The 17,974-nt window shown below is 41.0% G+C and overlaps 2 protein-coding genes across 3 annotated transcripts; both read left to right on the forward strand.

The window, feature by feature from the left end:
• Nucleotides 1-5,187: 5,187 nt before the first annotated feature.
• On the forward strand, nt 5,188-6,138 carry LOC147903420 (uncharacterized). The gene has a single exon (XM_087371635.1). The coding sequence runs from the start codon at nt 5,188-5,190 to the stop codon at nt 6,136-6,138; it is 951 nt and encodes a 316-aa protein (XP_087227761.1).
• Nucleotides 6,139-7,036: 898 nt separating this feature from the next.
• On the forward strand, nt 7,037-17,249 carry LOC147903421 (pre-mRNA splicing factor SR-like 1). 2 transcript variants are annotated; one of them, XM_087398863.1, is made up of 6 exons: nt 7,037-7,241; nt 7,327-7,617; nt 9,992-10,072; nt 15,318-15,389; nt 15,569-16,958; nt 17,214-17,249. In XM_087398863.1, the coding sequence occupies exons 2-5, from the start codon at nt 7,330-7,332 to the stop codon at nt 16,448-16,450; spliced, it is 1,323 nt and encodes a 440-aa protein (XP_087254989.1). In that variant the 5' UTR covers nt 7,037-7,241; nt 7,327-7,329; the 3' UTR covers nt 16,451-16,958; nt 17,214-17,249. The 2 variants fall into 2 exon arrangements, with proteins under 2 accessions (XP_087254989.1, XP_087254982.1); XM_087398856.1 differs by lacking the exon at nt 17,214-17,249 and having other exon boundaries at nt 7,037-7,617; nt 15,569-17,053.
• Nucleotides 17,250-17,974: the final 725 nt, after the last annotated feature.

The raw sequence follows: 17,974 nt of genomic DNA on the forward strand, positions 1-17,974 counted from the left end.
GGCCATAATTGATGCTTTCCTCACTCAAATTTGACCAAAATTTTGTCCTCTTATTCATCATGTGGAGGACTACAAAATATGTGATTTTTGGCATGTTTACTTATGTGCACAAATTACCAGATTAATTCTTATTTTCTTTACTACTCCTCTAACAAGTAAAAGTAAAAGTAAATCTGACAGCTCACAAAATCTAACCGTTGGATTTGGGATTTGATGCTTGCGCCACATATCCTTATGTGTGTACTAACCCTCTACCAAATTGGATTTGACCAATTTTTTGACAATACTCAAAAAATATAGTGTGCACCAAAATGTGCCTTTTTTAGGTCTTTAAATTTTATAAATAAATAATAATAATTATATAATGCATTCAAATAATTACCAATAAATCAATTTAAGTTTCACACTATGTGAGGAGAATACATATTAAGTTTCACTATCATCTGATGCATAATGAGTGAGATATTAAGAAATTAATATGATGGTGTTTGTTTGTGACAAAGTGTGACGGCCCCTATGAACCTGCACTGCGCCACAATAAAATTATCATTGTGAATCTCCAATTTTCGATCAGACCATACCATTGTGTGCAAAAAGCCATGTGTGATGTATTGACTAAATCCCTAGAGAAGTAGGTTAGATTTCCAAATTTGTGTGCAAAAAGGCCTGTTCCTCCCCCCCCCCCCCCAAAGTTCGGGCACTGAACCAAAAGTGGACACCCTTGGCTTGCAACCACCCTATTAAACACATTGCTTTACAAAAATGATAGTTTTGACAAATGAAGCAACCATTTTAAAATATTATAGGATGTTCCATTAGCATTGAGGTAATTTCCATGATGCCAATAGCATGTTAAAAACCTCCAAGAATAAACCCAAAATTCCTAGATAGAGAGCTCTTGAACGCTTTTTGAAATTTCTTACATTGAATCCAAAATTTTTAGATTGAGAACAAAGACCATATAGATAATGTGATTCACAATATATTACAAGATTGATATAAAGCAAAAACATGAATTTAGTAGATATGAGTGGAACATTGGCTAATATACATGCGATTTCCAAGATTAAAAATTTTGGACTACATAGCAAAAGGATGTATTTGCTAAAGTCATAAAATTACTATATAGAAAAAAAATAATCTCCTAGATGCAAAAGATTGCAAAAGGACTACTATATAGCAAAAAGAAATTTTCTTAGACCCTCTTCCAAAAGAAAAATTACTATATAGCGAAAAACATAATTTTCTAGGTGCAAAAGTTTGAAACTTGACCACTATATAGCAAAAAGAAGAATTTCCTAGATCTAAAAACTTGGAAGGGGATTGTTATATAGGAAAACTTAGAATTTCCTAGATTCGCAACAATTACTATGTAGAAAAACCATGGATTTTGCTAGTTAGACAAACAAGTTTCTATATAGAAGCCTTATGGTACGTAGGAAAATGAATTAGCTAGTTAGAGAGCCAAATTTTGCTATTTCTAAGTAGCAAATCATGCAAACTTTACTAGTTATAGTGTGCTTTCCTATATAGTAATAGGTTTAGAGTTCCTTGTGATGACTCTCTGCCAACATTATTCTTGCTGCATTATTTGATGTCTGGTTCTTTCTTTCTGCTATTCCATTCAATTACGGGGTGTAGGGAATAGTAAGTTGCCTCCGAATGCCTTCATCACGACAATACATCTGAAACTCATGACTCAAATACTCTCCCCCATTATCTGAGCGCAATGCCTTCATTTTGTGACCTACCTGCCGCTCTGCTGCACTTTTATATTATCGAAAGCACTGGAAGGCCTCTGCTTTCTCTTCAAGAAATAGACCTCAGTCCATCTACTAGCATCATCAATAAAAGTCATATAATATCTGCTTCCTCCCTTTGAAGCTATCGGCATTGGGCCACACAAGTCGGAGTGAACCAATTCAAGAAGCTGTGATGAACGAGGAGCTTGCCTATGAAAACTTCTGTGTGCATGCTTGCCAAGAACACATGGCTCACACGTGCCCAACCTGGGATTCTTAACCAAACTCAAACCATGTATGAGATTAAGATGATGCATGTATTTGATTACCTTGAAATTGACGTGGGCAAGGAGTTTGTGCCACAAATCATCCTTCATCGTACGTACGTGGGTACGTAAATCTTTACCGTCCGTGTAGTGCAGATTCTCGAGTTTGTGGAAGATATGCAAAATCTCGACTTCAGAGTGCTTCTCATATCGTTGGATCAACCAATTCCATAGATCCATGCTTGTATCACATGGTGCCTTAAGAATTATTTCCTTCTTGAGGCTCAAACCAATAGCTGCCAGGGCTTTGTCCTCCCTTGCTTGCCATGCTTTAGCTTCAGCTGTAGCATCAAGCTTCTTCTCCGTTCCAGCTATGATAGCATAGTACCCTTCTCCCTTGAGGTACAGAGACATCATCCGCTTCCAGGCGTTGAAACCAGTTCCATCAAATATAGGTATTAGACGATGCACAGAACTTGACGTGGTGGCCAACATTTTACTTAGCAGGTTGAAGCTTGCAACTAGCTCTGATACCAATGACAAGAATGATACACTAAGAGAGTCTGAACATCAGAGAACAGAGACACAACAATGCAATGAATCAAATGTATTGCACACAGACTACAACGTTACAATCGACCTTATAGGTCTTCAATCACGTGGACTTCCATAATCATAGGTTCGGTGCCTTTATAAACGGATCAGTGCTCATGTGCTTCACTTGCATCGTCTAGATAGGTTGGTAAACACTCCATATGCACTTCATTAGTGCCAGGGTCGTGGATGACTTGTCACAATTTACCTACGAAATGTATACGATTCTTGAACATAGATGATGATCATCGGCAGTTCACAGACTCTTGAAAAGTTGGCGAGGTGTGTGGAAGGGTAGTGGAGCCATGGCGATGTAGGTCCATGCTCCTGTGGACAAAGTCCAAGGGAAACGGGCCTCTAGATATTGTGAGGCGATTCTAAGGGGGTCATTGACTCACCTCAAGCTCATTGACTTCTGGGAAAAAGGGCCAAAATATGCGACTAGGTATATTCTTCGTGACTCACATAGAATTGAGTAGCAAAAGGGTTGGGAATGGGGACACCGCAAAATTAAACGATCACCGCAACCTCAGATGAACATAGTGTAGCAAAAAGAGTGGATCGGGGAGCAATAGATGGCCAGAAAGTAAGGCTAGCAAAATAGAACGGCACGAAATTCTACAATTTCTTGTTTTGTGAAAGAAATAGAGAAGGTAGAAGGAGTCCTGATTTCACGTAGACACGATGATTGCAAGGTATGCAATGCCTCATATGACGAGCTCAGGGTATGTAGCAAGAAAAGGATTATGGAACTAAGCAAGGTGGCAAAGAGAGTTGAAGAACAGTTGAGTTTTGAGGGACCTAGCCTTTGTAGTTGCGCAAGATATCTTAGATAGATGTGCCGGTAGACTAGAGCAAGATGATCGCTAAAGTAAGAGGAGTCGCAAAGAAGAAGAATTTGAGCCGAAGTAGAGTCAATAGCTAATGCGAGGCTAATGCACAGTCTATAAAAGAGACTACAAGCAAAGAAATAGTGTTGTGAAATCACATAATACAAGGAAAAAACCAATCATATGCTAAAGCTTTAAGTGTAGTAAGAAAGATGAGTCGATAGAGCTACCATGATAGTAGCTTACTCAATGCATCAATAAGGGCTATGGAAATCGCATTGACCGAGTTGGTCACTAGTGTCTCTCTTTGTAAGTATAAGGGAGGCTTGCACTATAGTGGAGTCTCTAGGAAAACTTGCATTATGAAGAAGCTTGATTACAATTTTTTATGCCTTGTTTAATGACAAGGATCAAATTTTTTCGGGATGATTTAAAGTGCAAGCTAGAAGTGTTTCTAACTTTCAAAATCAAATTCAGTCTTGTTTTGGATGTTCGGACCAACCATGTAGTCCGTCCAACTCTCTCCGGACCATAGTCGGGTCCAATCATGGTGTTCAGATTCCAACAATTTCGAGCATGGGGAGCACTTATGAAGCTGGAAGAAGCAATTCTGGTTGTAATCTGATTGTTACAAGTCTGAGCGATTTTTGTTTGGACAGATATGGCAGAATTTATTATTCGAACTACAGCGACTTCAAGCAATGTGAGATGGAAGATCCAAGCTTTTACTGCGAGCTGAGTTTCCAACATAAAATCCGAAGCAAAGGGAATGTGTGTCAAACAAGTAAATGCAATTTTTTATCTCTAAGTTATTGGAAGATAGTCCGCCGATCATGTAGTCCAACCATGCAATCCGACTTGCTCTGAGAGGAAACAGTCTGACCAGAGTTCCACTCTAGACCATTGTTCTCTCATTTTTTATCTATTCTTTGAAATCTGACTTGACAACATAATTCTATATTGTATCAGCTTTCAGTACACATTTTCATATTAAAAAATGGAAGAGATTTTCTTGTCAAATTGAGCTCCAACTTGTGTTCACAACTTGTGTGTTTAGTTGTCGGAAGATAGAGTCCGACACAGTTTCGAATGACAAATTCTAAAGTCCAAGGTATCGACAGGTCTGAAGCATAAATCCAAACTCTAAACAAACTGACGCATGTATTTAACATACATTCATCTCAATATTTTCTTATTTACCTCAATAAAAAGATTCAGTACTCTTTTCTGGCAAAGTCAAAGCAAAACAAGTGTCGGGGGATGCATTGTTTGTTATTTTTTCATCAACAATGGAGCAAGAAGAACTTGGATCAACCAATGATGATAAAGATGATTTCTTTTTGATAGAGGATGATAAAAATTCAAAAGATTTGGATGATGAGTGTACATGCTTTACATTTGCATCGTCTTTTGCTATTGATGTCATGTGGAAGCAAGAGAAAATCCTCCCAATGCAATCTTTGAGAAGCCTGACTATAGAATCCCTTTCAATAAACAAGGTTTGGGCTATATTTTTTATTTGATTCAAGTGAAATAGTCAAATGATAATTTTGACCAATCTGAAAGTTCAAGTATACATGAATATCTAATGCCTATAAGTTCTGGGTTTTTTCATCGACAATGGAGCAAGAAGAACTTGGATCAACCAATGATGATAAAGATGATTGATTTTTGGTAGAGGATGATCCAAATTCAAAAGATTTGGATGATGAGTGTACATGCTTTGCATCTACACCATCTTTTGCTATTCATGTCATGTGGAAGCTTTCAACAGACAAGCTGCAAACATTGTTGTCATTATATAAGAACGTCGAGTTGGTTGTCATCGATGAGGTTTCAATGGTGGGCGCAAACACATTCATGTTGGCGGATATGCGCATGAGAGAAATACGACATAGGCATGACGAGCCATTTGGAGGGTTGGATGCGCTTTTTTGTGGGGACTTCTGCCAAGCAAGCCCCATTAAAGACTCATGGTTGTTCTCCCAACTACCAGCAGGAAGTTTGTTGCTAGGGTCATGCTGGAGAGCAAGAATACAATACTATGAACTAAAACAACCAATGAGACAAAATAACGTCTTGTTCTTGCAAATGCTAAACAAATTCTGCGTTTGTTCACAAACCAACGAGGAACTCGAGCATTTTAACAATGAGTACGTTCGACCAGTTCCAAGAAAGAGCGAGACGCCACACCTTTTTTACACAAGTGCAACCAAAGACGAGCATGACAACCCCGTGTTTGAAGCATTCGAGGGGGAGGCACACATTTTGACAGCGATTGACCATAAACATAGAACATGCAGCAAGACGATCAACATCCTTGTAGACCCAAGAAAAATAGGAGGCTTGCACAAACAACTAGCCCTGAAAGCTGGCATGATTGTGGAAACTTGTTTGGGGAATTTCGACATTGAGGATGGGATAGTAAATGGTGCAGATGCGGTGTTCAAAGGGTCAAACATAGACAGCAAACTGCCAATTGCATGGATTGAACTGTCTGATAAGACAGTTGAAGAGAAAGGACGCGCAATGATAAAAAACACAGAGCTGGATGGTGCTCCTAAAACATGGACATTGGTACTACAAATAAACGAGGGAGTTCCAAATAGGCAACAACCGCTTGAACAGTGGAACCAGGACACAGTTTCCTATACAACCGACGTGAGCAAGAACGATTCACCGTTCGCAGGGGTTGAAGATGGATAGGGTAACGTTCGACCCTACTGGCATAAAGACACATGGGCTTGTATACACGGGTTTGTTAAGGGTGAGGGACCCAGAGAACCTTTACCTACTTGCACCTATAAAACAAGAAAACGTAAAGGTGGACCGAAGGGTCCTGCAAGAAATCAAACTTCTATAGACTGAATGCCTATGGGTGCTTGGGGACAATCAAATATGGAGCAATGACATTGCGGGGGTGACCATGGTTAGCTTAAACACAAGGAGGATCCCTAGCCACAAAGAGGAAATATTGCATTGCCCATACATAAAAAATGCAACGATAGTGTGTTTGCAAGAAACACATGCAAAATGTGCCGACGAGATGAAATTGTCGAACATGGAACACATTGCATCAACAAAAGGAATGGGACATACTACGATAGGTCTTCGAAACTTAAATAAGCTTTTACGGAAAGGGAACAAAATGCATACTCACAATCCTTGAAACGAAGCATGGAAAAGAACACGCAATACTAAACGTGTACAAGTCCCCCCATGCAACAGATAAAAGCCTCATGGAGATGCTTCAAATAATTCAAGAAAAAAAAGAGCTTCCAAACCTAAGGTGCATTGTCGGCAACTTTAACATTGACTACAAAAATGACAGTAGCAGTAGAAGTCAAAGGCTGCGAGGGTACATCGCAAGAAACAAGATGGGCAACTTGTCCTTCAACCAACAACAATCAATGGAAGAAATTTGGCCCACATTTGGTCAACATCACCGGCACATCACACGCACACACGGGCACAAAATTTATTTATTGGTCGGACCATTAGCTAGGCAGGCCAGATGAATCTTTTCAGCCTTGTGTATAACATAGTTTGCGCCTATTTACATGTGGAAATTCACAGAAGACGCTAGTATAATAGGGAGGGGTCATTTGGAGAGAGGGTTGGTTGTCAAGACTGGTTCTTGTGGATTTTGAATTAGGAGCTCGCCTGTGAAGCTAGGGTTTCCAGTTCATCTTTGCAACCTCTGCGGGCTTGTGTTCTAGGGTTCCTGGCGATCTTTGATTCTTGTTGCTTTGCCAATTCCCATCCTTCTCGCAAATTGCCTCACCCTCCACCCCCATGATTCCTCGGTGGTAGGAGCTCCCGCTCGGTTTTGCCTCTCCCCGTTAATTCACGCACTCTTTCTTCGCTTTGCTCTTACCCTTTGTGCACACACAGGTCATGGAAGTTCAGACTTGTGGCCGGCCCATCGATACCCTTCTCGAGAAAGTATTGTGTATGAATATATTGTCTTCCGACTATTTCAAGGAATTGTACAGATTGAAGACGTATCACGAGGTTATCGACGAGATCTACAATCAGGTGGATCATGTGGAACCTTGGATGACCGGCAATTGCAGAGGGCCTTCCACGGCTTTCTGTTTGCTGTATAAATTGTTTACTATGAAGCTGACAGTCAAGCAGATGCAAGGCCTTCTTAACCATCCGGATTCGCCATACATTCGAGCGGTACGTCTCTTTTTTTTGTATTTCCTGTTTAGGTGCGGGCGCCAGTCTGACATTTCCGCTGTTTTGTAAAACCCTCACGATGGGATAGTTATGGCTTCGTTGTGTTGCATCTTTAGTGCCGACAGCTTTGGTTTGGCATTGATGTGACTCCAATAATACTATAATTGGACGGGCGTTCCGAATTGTGTTGATGATATCCATGCTAAATGAATGAGCCTCTAAGAGAAACTTGTGCCGGCTACGATGGATTGAAGTCTGCACTTTGTTTTTTTGGATTTTTTTTTTGAGGTTACACTCTGTGCCACCTCCTCACGGTTTTTTTTTTGGGTTAAGAAGAGAGTCATGCAATCAATTGAAAGGAAGATGACTGCATACGGGTAGTATCAAATCATCAACTAGGAGATCCTCCCCGAATTCTGCACGACAAGGCTACTGCTATGGTCACAAAGGGAGGACAGGCAGATCCTTTGGGCGAAGGGATAGCTCCACAGGCAGTGTGCTTCGTCTCTAGGTCTTTGCCACTCTGCAATGCCCGGTTCCTCCTCTCCTTATGTGCACTAGCAAATGGCCAATAAGCATTGTGGACCGCTCTTTGGAAGCTTTGAGGCAACTTCTAGAGCAGCAGGAGAAGCGAGTTTGGGCACTGTCACACCTGAGGGCAGCATTTTCAATTTTGGGCCTAAGGGGAGCCAGTTGTAAGATAGGAGAGAGAGACACAGCCATCCCAAAGGCGCGTCGCCACCAGGAGTTTAGAGCGGCTTCATGCATTGCATCCTCCTCTAGAGTTTGGCCAGTTCTTCAGGATAGTGTGCTACTCAAAGCTTTCTTGACAGCTTATATATAATGCATTTGTGATCCCTACCTGTTTTTTTACAGCACTCAAGGTGACCTAAGGCAGTGGTAGGGGACTCAGGTCTTGGGGACGACGGAGTCTTGACTGGACTGGCAGGGGATCAGGGTGGAATTTCTAATGTGAAGTGGATTTGTCTTGCTAAAATATTTGAGTTCTCTTGGGATCAGTGTTTAGATTTTGGGTGTACATGTCATGGGCATCTACCAGCCCATGGCCATGGCTATTTACATGCAAGCCATGCAACCCAGGAGCAGCCCCAGGGCAGGCCAACAGAGTACAAGGGCAGGAGGGGCCTCCCCAGCCCAAACCTATTTTGGCAAGACCAGCCAGTCTGTAGATCTACAGACTCAGTTGGCAGTCCTTGGGTTTACAGACTCAGTCCGCTAAGCAGGATGTGGTGGGGCTGAACCTATTTAAAGGTCCACTTCTGAGCCTCATTGATCATGAACCCCTGCAGCAGTTCAAACCCCAGAGGCACCCTACAGCCCTCCATCAGAGCCAGGAGGACCTCAGACCTTGGACATCAGTTAGAAGAGGAGCAGTCTGTCTCTCTCCATCTCCCTACATGGAGGGACCACCCTTCACTCCATCTGTATCTCAGTGTATGGGCAAACAATTGTATCCCAGCCTATTGGCAAGCAGTAACTACAGTAAATACTCTTATGGACAGGGGGGTGGGGGGTGCAACCAGTTCCACATTCCCTCACATACACTCACAGAAGTAGACTGTTGAGCCTTTGTAGTACACGGTTCTGCACTCAGCTAGATAACGAGAGATAGCTTCCTTGTATCGTATAGTCTTATAGTACGTATTAATATTATAGTCATAATCCAAGTTCTTATACATTTAATCAGCAATGAAATACAAAATGCTTAAGATTTATGTGTCATTGTTATCAAATATCCAAGTCTTTGTGAAAGCATATATACTTTTTGCTTAAGATTTTGCTTGTTTGGGAGAGACTAAAATGAAATTGTTTAGAGTTCACAAGCAGTTGTGGCTTGAATGAAGAGATTTGGACTACTTTTTGATTAGCCTTCTCTTTTAGTGCTAGCCTTCGTCATGGCTGAGTTTGCCCTTCACCTCCGGAGTGCCGACAGAAACTCAGTACGAAGACTTTGTATAAATGGATGCTCAAGTATGTGTGGGTGTGTGGATTTGTATGTGAGAGCATACTTTAATACTATGGTCTACACCCACTGTTGGGTGCTGATGATGTCAGTGGGGATGTCAAAGTAGCTAGTCCCTGCTATGCGTGATGGAGTTTATGGTTTTCAATCTTATGAGTGACTCTCGTGAGATTGAAACTGCACTATGTTGTGTTTTTAGAGGATGAGTTTGGGAATGTTCCTGGATTCATCTAGGTATATACTTTTTGTCTAGCTGACGAGCACGGCTGCATGGAATTTGGAGCTTTGTGATTAGTTCTATTTTTTGTACCTGGCATTATGTCAGCTGCGTGCATTTATGAGATTTTATTCAACTTATGACTGAAAAATCTGAGCTTTTTCTGCTGTTAGGTAGGATTCTTGTATCTTCGCTATGTTGGGGATCCAAAGACACTTTGGGGCTGGTACGAACAATACGTTAAGGATGATGAGGTATTGTCCTAAGCTCTTACTATGATATCTCACTAAAGCAAGTATGTTGAAAAGTTTTCCTATTATGTGCGTATGTGTATCTCTGTTAACTTAGTTGCTTCTACTTCAACCGAGAGACTTGTAATGTTGTAGCAAAGAGTACTTAACAAAGTATTGAGCCCACACAATCTTTTTCAATCAAAAGACTAGCTGGCCTGAGAGAGAGACTTATTAATGTCCATGAAAGACCAAATGGGACTAGGATAAGTGGGATACACCAAAATCCAAAATGGTGTGGATTGCCACCCCCTAGGTTTCTAGTCAACCTAACTACAAATTCTCGACTGATTGTCTTGGTCTTAGTTTTGAAAACTGGTTTGTCTTTCTCTACAAACTACCCCCTTGCACTCTTTCTTGGTTTATCTAACTTTAGCTAGCTCTCCATTGAATTGATCTCCCTTTCTTTCTTTCCAAACAAATGTTTGAGTGACTTCCAATTCTAGATTGAGTTTTTCAATCTAGCCTAAAGAACTTTGATAACTGTTTTTCTTTTTCTATAACTTGGCCACATGTCCCCATTGGCTTTTCTGACTTTAACTAGGTTATCAGCTCTTTATTTGATTTTTTGGAGTCATGTACCTTGCTACCTTTGTCTATGTATTGTTAAGGTTGCTGGTTTGTGTGAGAATTCATGTCTTGTCTTCTTTGGTATTGAAGGTAAATTGTGTGAAAGTTTTCTTCTCTTGCATTATTGTCAAAAGCAGTATTTACTCTCTTGAGTGAAGTGCATGCATAGTCACATCCCTTTTAAATGTTGTGCAATAGTCAACCCATTCTAAAGTTTTGTGTTCTTGTTTGACCTTATGGTCTTGAATGACGGTTTCCTTTTAAAATGTGCTCCATCTCCACTTCTCCAAAGTTGTATAGTATCAAAATGCTTGTGGCAGTGAACAATGCAACGTTAAATACCGTGCCTTTTCTAGGACCTAGTGTCCTTGGAATGATCATGGAACAATTCTTAGATTACGTCTTGATTTGTGATAAATGTGGGACCTAAGCTTCTTTTGCAACACTTGGGACAGAGGCATGAAAACTTACGCTTGCGCTTTTGTTATCCTTGAATTCAGCCCTAGGTCAGCTTGGGAAAATACCTTAGCCTCTACTCACCTTGTACTCCTTGCTGAGCTTGTCAGGTGTTTTTCTAACGTTGTCCGAATTTGGTATGGCTTGTAAGCGACCAAGAAGCAGGTTGTCATCCTTGAAGTTTGCCATTGATGAAATAAAATATTTGATGGTTGAAAAGACCTGCAAATAGTAGGACAGAGCTCTGAAGGAGGTCCAAGTGGGAAAGGCACTGAAGTTGATAGCATATATCCACCGAAGGTTAAGGACAGCCATGTTAAGAAGAGGAAACCAACTCTGAGTTGGAACTTCAAAACCCAGATCCACAGGTGAGCAAAGTTGTGCTGCATTTATTTGATTCTTTCCACTTAAAAATACAGAACCAGCTGGATAAGCTTGTAACTAATTGTATTCTTCAGAGTAGGGGGTCTATGTTGCTGTAGCTTAAGGTAGACAAAGTGCCATGGGCATGCTTCAGCCCATGGCATGGCTGCCTACTTGGCATTCTCTGACGTAGGGCAGGAGGCATGAGGCTGCCTCAAGCTCCAGCCAGCAAGGAAAGATCCATGTGGCAGACATGCAGGCTTCCACATTCCTGCGGGGTACATCTGCAGCATACAAGGCAGCAAACACTGCTGTACTGCCATGCAAGGCAGTTGGGACAGCCAGCAGGACTGTTGAGAACTTGCATTTTATCGTAACATGCTTCCAGCCAGGCACAGCAGCCAGGGCCACGCGGAGCAGACATGTGGAGAGGTCGATCAAGCAGCTCCAATCATGTGTTGTAGGGATGAATTGGCTTGAGGGACAGATCTGTTGTGTGTAGCCATGTAGGGCTCAATGAAAGTTAGGAAGGATTTTGTTTGGGTTACACCTTTAGAGGGATGTATATCTATATCTTTCCTTGTGTTAGTGTGCTAGAAGGTGAAGGTTCCTCTTGACAATTCACATGGTTTGTTCCAGCCCTTTGGGATTTTGGATCCAACCCTTGAGTAGATTGTCATGGAATTGTCAACAGCATTGAAACTGAGGACACGATGTGTTTGGGAGAGACTAAAATGAAATCGTTTAGACTTCACAAGCAGTTGTAGCTTGAATGAAGAGATTTGGACTACTTTTTGATTAGCCTTCTCCTTTAGTGCTAGCCTTCGTCATGGCTGAGTATGCCCTTCACCTCCGGAGTGCCGAGAGAAACTCAGTACGAAGACTTTGTATAAATGGATGCTGAAGTATGTGTGGGTGTGTGGATTTGTATGTGTGAGAGCATACTTTTATACTATGGTCTACACCCACTGTTGGGCGCTGATGACATCAGTGGGGATGTCATAGTAGCTAGTCCTTGCTATGCGTGATGGAGTTTATGGTTTTCAATCTTATGAGTGACTATCGTGAGATTGAAACTGCACTATGTTGTGTTTTTAGAGGATGAGTTTTTGAATGTTCCTGGATTCATCTAGGTATATTTACTATCATGGGCAGATTTAGTAAGTTTGCAAGTTGATTGAGTACAAGAGCATCAATGATGCCAAGGACATAGCTTGTTATTGATCAAATGCCGCCAGTGTTATAGTGTTAGATTGAGAGTCGAGACTTCATTCGCTAGCTTATTTCTTTAGTACCTTCCATCCACAGCTAGATAGCTAGACATAAATTTATATCAGCTTGCCTTTGCTGAATGTTAGTGAGATAGAGTTCAAATGGGAGCAGCAACTTCCATTTATGTTGTAGTGGATCTCGAACGACACCCATTCATCTAGCGTGGGCAAGACTTCATATAGAGCATTGTTCGGCACAAAGTTTAAGTTCTTTCTCACTAGATGTTTGGTGTAGGTTAGACTCGTTTTTTGAAAGCTATGAGCAGTCATTGAAGGAGAAGATAGCCAAAGCACGTGATGGTTAGGAGACTTGGGCCAAGAGCACCACACAAATGTGGAGTACAAGGAAGGTACCTCAAGATGTTAAGAAATCAGACTTTTGGACCGTTCCCCATCATTGAGGTCAGCAATGATGTAGCCAAAGAAATGGATGATGCATCCAATGTTCCATGTGTCATGGCTTAAACCACATGTGGGACCATTGCTTCATATATGCTTTTTTTAAGATGGTCATATATAATGGGAGGATTATATGTAGAAGTGCACATTCAATCAAAGTATTGCAAACTATTAGCTATTGCTGAGATTGTTATCTCTTTCGTTCATGTTGAAAGGCCCTATCGTTCATGTAAAAAACCAATATTCTCATCATTTTTTAATACTCTACATCACATGTTTGCCATTGTGACGGCCAACAAATGGGATATCAAATAGGAGCAAGCTCGGTGGAAAGGAAATTTAGGAGAGTTCAAACCATATATAGTGTCTATCCTTCAAAATCTTGAGCGAGAAGCTTCTCATTGTAATGAAGATTTGCCCTTATTCTCAACAAGGCTGGAAACCTTACGAGTCGTAAGTTGACCGTCTGCCACCAATTGCACGTCTACCACCAATCTCAATATTTGCCTCTTATTTTTCTGAAAATAGTGTGCAGAACATGTAGTTTTGCAATCTATGCGTTAGTGGGATTTTGGTTTTAGAGCACTAAACCACCATTGGATTCTGGGTAAGCGGACTTTGACATAGGAGTATCTTGTTGGTCTGCCTTTTGTAGACAAAACTAAAGTTGAGGCTGCTTTGTTATAGCAATTGCCACTCTTGCTTTAATCATTGATCAAAGCTGTTTGTTAAAATTTTTCGATGGGATTCCAATATTTTCCCCTTGTATTGGTGTGGATTTGGCTACTCTTGTAGGTTTTCCATACACAGTGCAGCAGCAAGGACCGCCTGTTCTTAGTGTTTAACACAGCAAGGCAGCAGCTGAACTCCGTCACTCATGTGTTCAAAACGTCTTGAATAAGAGAACAATGTCATGGCAGGCTTTGCTGTAGACATTGATTGTTGAACTCAGCAGATGGAAAATTTGAGTTTGAAAATTTTTAATGCTGTTTAAGTTTCAATGGACTTGGTGTCCAAAGCATTGAGTCATAAATTTACAATACTGTGGCCCCTAACACCGAAAGCAATCCCCAAGGAGTAGGGACAGCATGTCTTCTCTATCAAGGAGTGTGTAATGTATTGTCCCTTTTTGCAAAGGTGAAAGGCAGGTGTTATTGGTCTCGGGAATTTGACGGATACATGTGTGGTAGTCTGAGGTGTGATGTTTCATCTCCATGTTTGAGAGCTCTGCTAATGCACATGCTTGCACTTAGCTAAGAACAACGGCTGGGAAGTCATTTATTATATTATTATTCTATTTCTTCTGATTCTGCACTGACGCACCCTGTTTCCAGCAGGTGTCCTATGTAAAGACTGGTTTGGCATTTGCTTATCAATTGTTCCAACTTTTCACCCTTTGCACACCACTTGACAGATTGGGGACGTGTTTACTGGGAGGTTGTTGATTAGCATTATAGCCATCTCATTGAGGTGACATTTCTGCTGCAGGTGAAGGAAACAAAGGAAAGCCAGCTGAATTAAATTGTAAATCTCATTACTCCTTTCCCAACTAAGCTGATGTTATTCCATAATTTGTGTGTGTTATGCTATGCTTTGGGGAATGTCAATATGTCTCTCGATTATCTTTCTGAACAGTGGGCAGCCTTGTGCTTGTCAGAAACTTATAATGAGCTTAGGGCATTAGTTTCTTTCAGCATGTGGATTTGTCGATCCCTTCTTTTGGTACACGGGCAGTGTCATTGTTTTCTTCCATGAAAAGACCACTGTTGTATGTCGAGAGGTATTATAGTTAAGGAAACCAAATGTGAACAAGTTGGTCCTGCAATAGTATCTTGCACCTTGGCTCTCACACTGAGAAGGTGCTAATGTACTGGAGCAACAGGTTTCCTAGTTTGATTCATGAAAATGATTGAATTAACTTTGTTCTTTCTTGTTGTATTGTGCCTATGCTAGGGATGTCTATATTTTTGACGCCAGCAAAAAGCCATATTAAGAGTTTATTTATTTGCTCAGTGAGTCTCTTTTGGGGTTCCTTCAGAGTTCCATTTAGAGGGCTTATCTTTTTTAGGGTTTCTTTGAAGTCTCAGGTCAGGATCTGGATTTTGAAAATTTTGTTGTTGAATCTAAGGTTACTTAGTTCCTGGGTGCAGGAGTTTGTGCCTGGTTCAAATGGTAGAACAACAACAATGGGTGTCTACGTTCGTGATCTTTTGTTAGACCAGGTCAGCTTCCTTTCTATTGCAGTGGAGGACCACGCAAGAGGTGTTGTGTGTTTACGTTTTGGTTGTCAGAACTTGGCCTTATTTAGATTTATGACCTGGAATTGATTTTGGTTGCACAGGATTTTGGAATGTTTGTCTCGTTTGTGAGCTGTGACTGATGGAAGATGTTTTATGTGCAGTATTACTTTGATACCCTGTTCCCTCGAACTCCAGTCCCTATCATGCGACAGATAACAGCTCACCTAGAAAGATTGAAGCTTCCGACACATCCAACTGGTGTAACCGGTGCTGGTCGTCATGCATCTGATGATACAGCTAGGAGGCCACCATCTGTGAAAGCAGCACTATCTGTTTCATTTGGACAACGAGCTCCTCATCGTGCATCTACCCGTGGCACATCACCTGTGCGCCGCAATGTCCCTGCATCCCGAGATTCACAAACAAATGGAGATGATCGAGATGAACGGGACAAGGACAAGGGAAAGGACATTGATCGATACAGGGGCAAGGACCGGGAAAGGGAAAGATCAGACAGGGGGAGAGAACGTGATCGTGAGCAGGAGAGAAGTAGAGACTACGATCGAGAAGGTAGAGGGAAAGGTCGAGATAGGGATAGGGAAACTAGTAAAGGTTATGGCAGGGACCAAGATCGTGATAGAGAAAGGGGCTACAGCAGAGATCATGATTGGAATAGGGAGCGGGACCGAGAGGTTGACAGAGACAGGCATCGAGAAAGAGACAGTGACAAGGACCGGGAAGGTCGGGAAAGGCAGCACAGTTTAGATAGGGAAAAGTATTGGGATAGGGACAGACGACATGCTCCAAGCCAAAGTCCACGAAGGCATGGACACCGCAGTCGGAGTCGCAGTCCTCAAAAGGTTGGAAGTGGGGGCGTGCATAGGTCAAGGAGCCCTGCTAAAGAAAAGACAAATTTGGCTAAACTTCTTGATGTATATGGGGATGCAACTGCCAAGAACAGTGCATCAAATGAACACACTTACCGTGTGAAAGACACAAGCAATGAAGATGTTATTCGCTTAGGCGGGAGTACATGGAGGTAAAGGCAATAAGCCAGCCAAATGTCCAAGAGTTTTAAAAAAAAGGGAAGCCTTGCTGGATTGTGGCAACTTAATCAGTAATTTCTTCAGAGCACAATTATGAAGAGTGCGATCAAATCTATAAGTGATGTTGTGAAGAGACGGACTCTGTAAAATGAAATGGTAGTGTCTTGGATGCCTTTGTATATTGATGTCCTGAAATCTGATGCTTGACATCAATAGCAGACAAATGGCTGTCACGCCATCATTTTGGTGTCTTTTATTCATTTTATGACACTTGGCTACTCGGATTGTTTATGGTATCCTTTGGTAGTAAAAGCTAGCAGTGTAGATCAATTAGTTGCATTGGGAGCATATTTGTATTGACTGGGTTCACAATTGCTCAGTTCTTGGTGTATTGCATCCAGGGAAATACCAGGAATTAGTGTTATGACTTTAGCAGAAAGTGGCTTCAAAATTTGAGAGCCAGTGTCTTGTTCGGAGGGTCACAAGCTGAGGGCACTGTGAAAAGGCTTTATTTGGCAGACGCCAAAAGCCAGAAACTACTGCTGTAAGTTTCTATTCTTCTACAGAAAATCCCTCTATCTCTCACACACACACACACAAACACACGATTATCGGGTTTTAAAAAAAAAATGCCGTGTTATTCTTTATATGTGAGATTTTTCATAATTAAATCAGTGTGACCTATTTAGAACAGTACTAGCATAACAAGAAACGATTATCGGGTTTAAAAAAAATTATGCCGTGTTATTCTACAGAAAAGGCTTACTTTATTTGGCAGAAGCCAAAAGCCAGAAACTACTGCCGTAAGTTTCTATTCTTCTACAGAAACTCTCTCTCTCTCTCTCACACACACACAAACACACGATTATTGGGTTTTAAAAAAAATTATGCTGTGTTATTCTTTAAATGTGAGATTTTTCACAATTAAATCAGTGTGACCTATTTAGCACAGTATTGCATGACAAGAAATGAAATCCAATGACAAAAAACTTAATCTATTGTCATTGAAGTTAATATTTTATAATTGTCTTATCAAATCATCATTCTTTGTAGTGTTAACAAGTGTTTGTTAATTGAATAGTCACCTGGTTTGATTTGTTAGTGTTGCTTGAAACTGGCAGCGCTCTACTAACACTTTTTAAAAAAACTGTCCTCCCAATTTGACACACATCCCATCCTGCCAATCAATTTTGGACTCTTATTAACTCTACGGTAGGCAGCCTAAAGAGATGTTTTGGTTTTCTTCCACCTCCTTGAGCCACTTGTAACAAATGTGGTCGGTTTATGTAGATTGATTTTAACCATGAAGGTTTTATTCCAATAGTGTAAAAACCATATACACACTTTTCATGATAAACTTATATAAATGATTGAACTTCTAAGCTAGAGTGCAGCTCGTTCTGCTAATTGATTAATTTTGGTTTATTTATAAAACACATAAACTAACTCGACACTTGTGTTGTTACGATAGGTGCACGACACATACATTTAGAATCATGGTGACAAAGAGGATTATTGAGA

This window comes from Dipteris shenzhenensis, chromosome 3, assembly GCF_047967505.1.
Source record: "Dipteris shenzhenensis isolate YYH24624 ecotype China chromosome 3, Dip_SZ_1.0, whole genome shotgun sequence".
NCBI lineage: Eukaryota > Viridiplantae > Streptophyta > Polypodiopsida > Gleicheniales > Dipteridaceae > Dipteris > Dipteris shenzhenensis.

What these genes read in the sequence shown, in the direction of transcription:
- LOC147903420 (XM_087371635.1), top strand. Translation starts at nt 5,188, where the DNA reads ATGTGGAAGCTTTCAACAGACAAGCTGCAAACATTGTTGTCATTATAT.
- LOC147903421 (XM_087398863.1), top strand. Translation starts at nt 7,330, where the DNA reads ATGGAAGTTCAGACTTGTGGCCGGCCCATCGATACCCTTCTCGAGAAA. An exon ending in ATTCGCCATACATTCGAGCG is followed by an intron (nt 7,618 to 9,991) that starts GTACGTCTCTTT and finishes TTCTGCTGTTAG; the next exon opens with GTAGGATTCTTGTATCTTCG. An exon ending in AATACGTTAAGGATGATGAG is followed by an intron (nt 10,073 to 15,317) that starts GTATTGTCCTAA and finishes TCCTGGGTGCAG; the next exon opens with GAGTTTGTGCCTGGTTCAAA.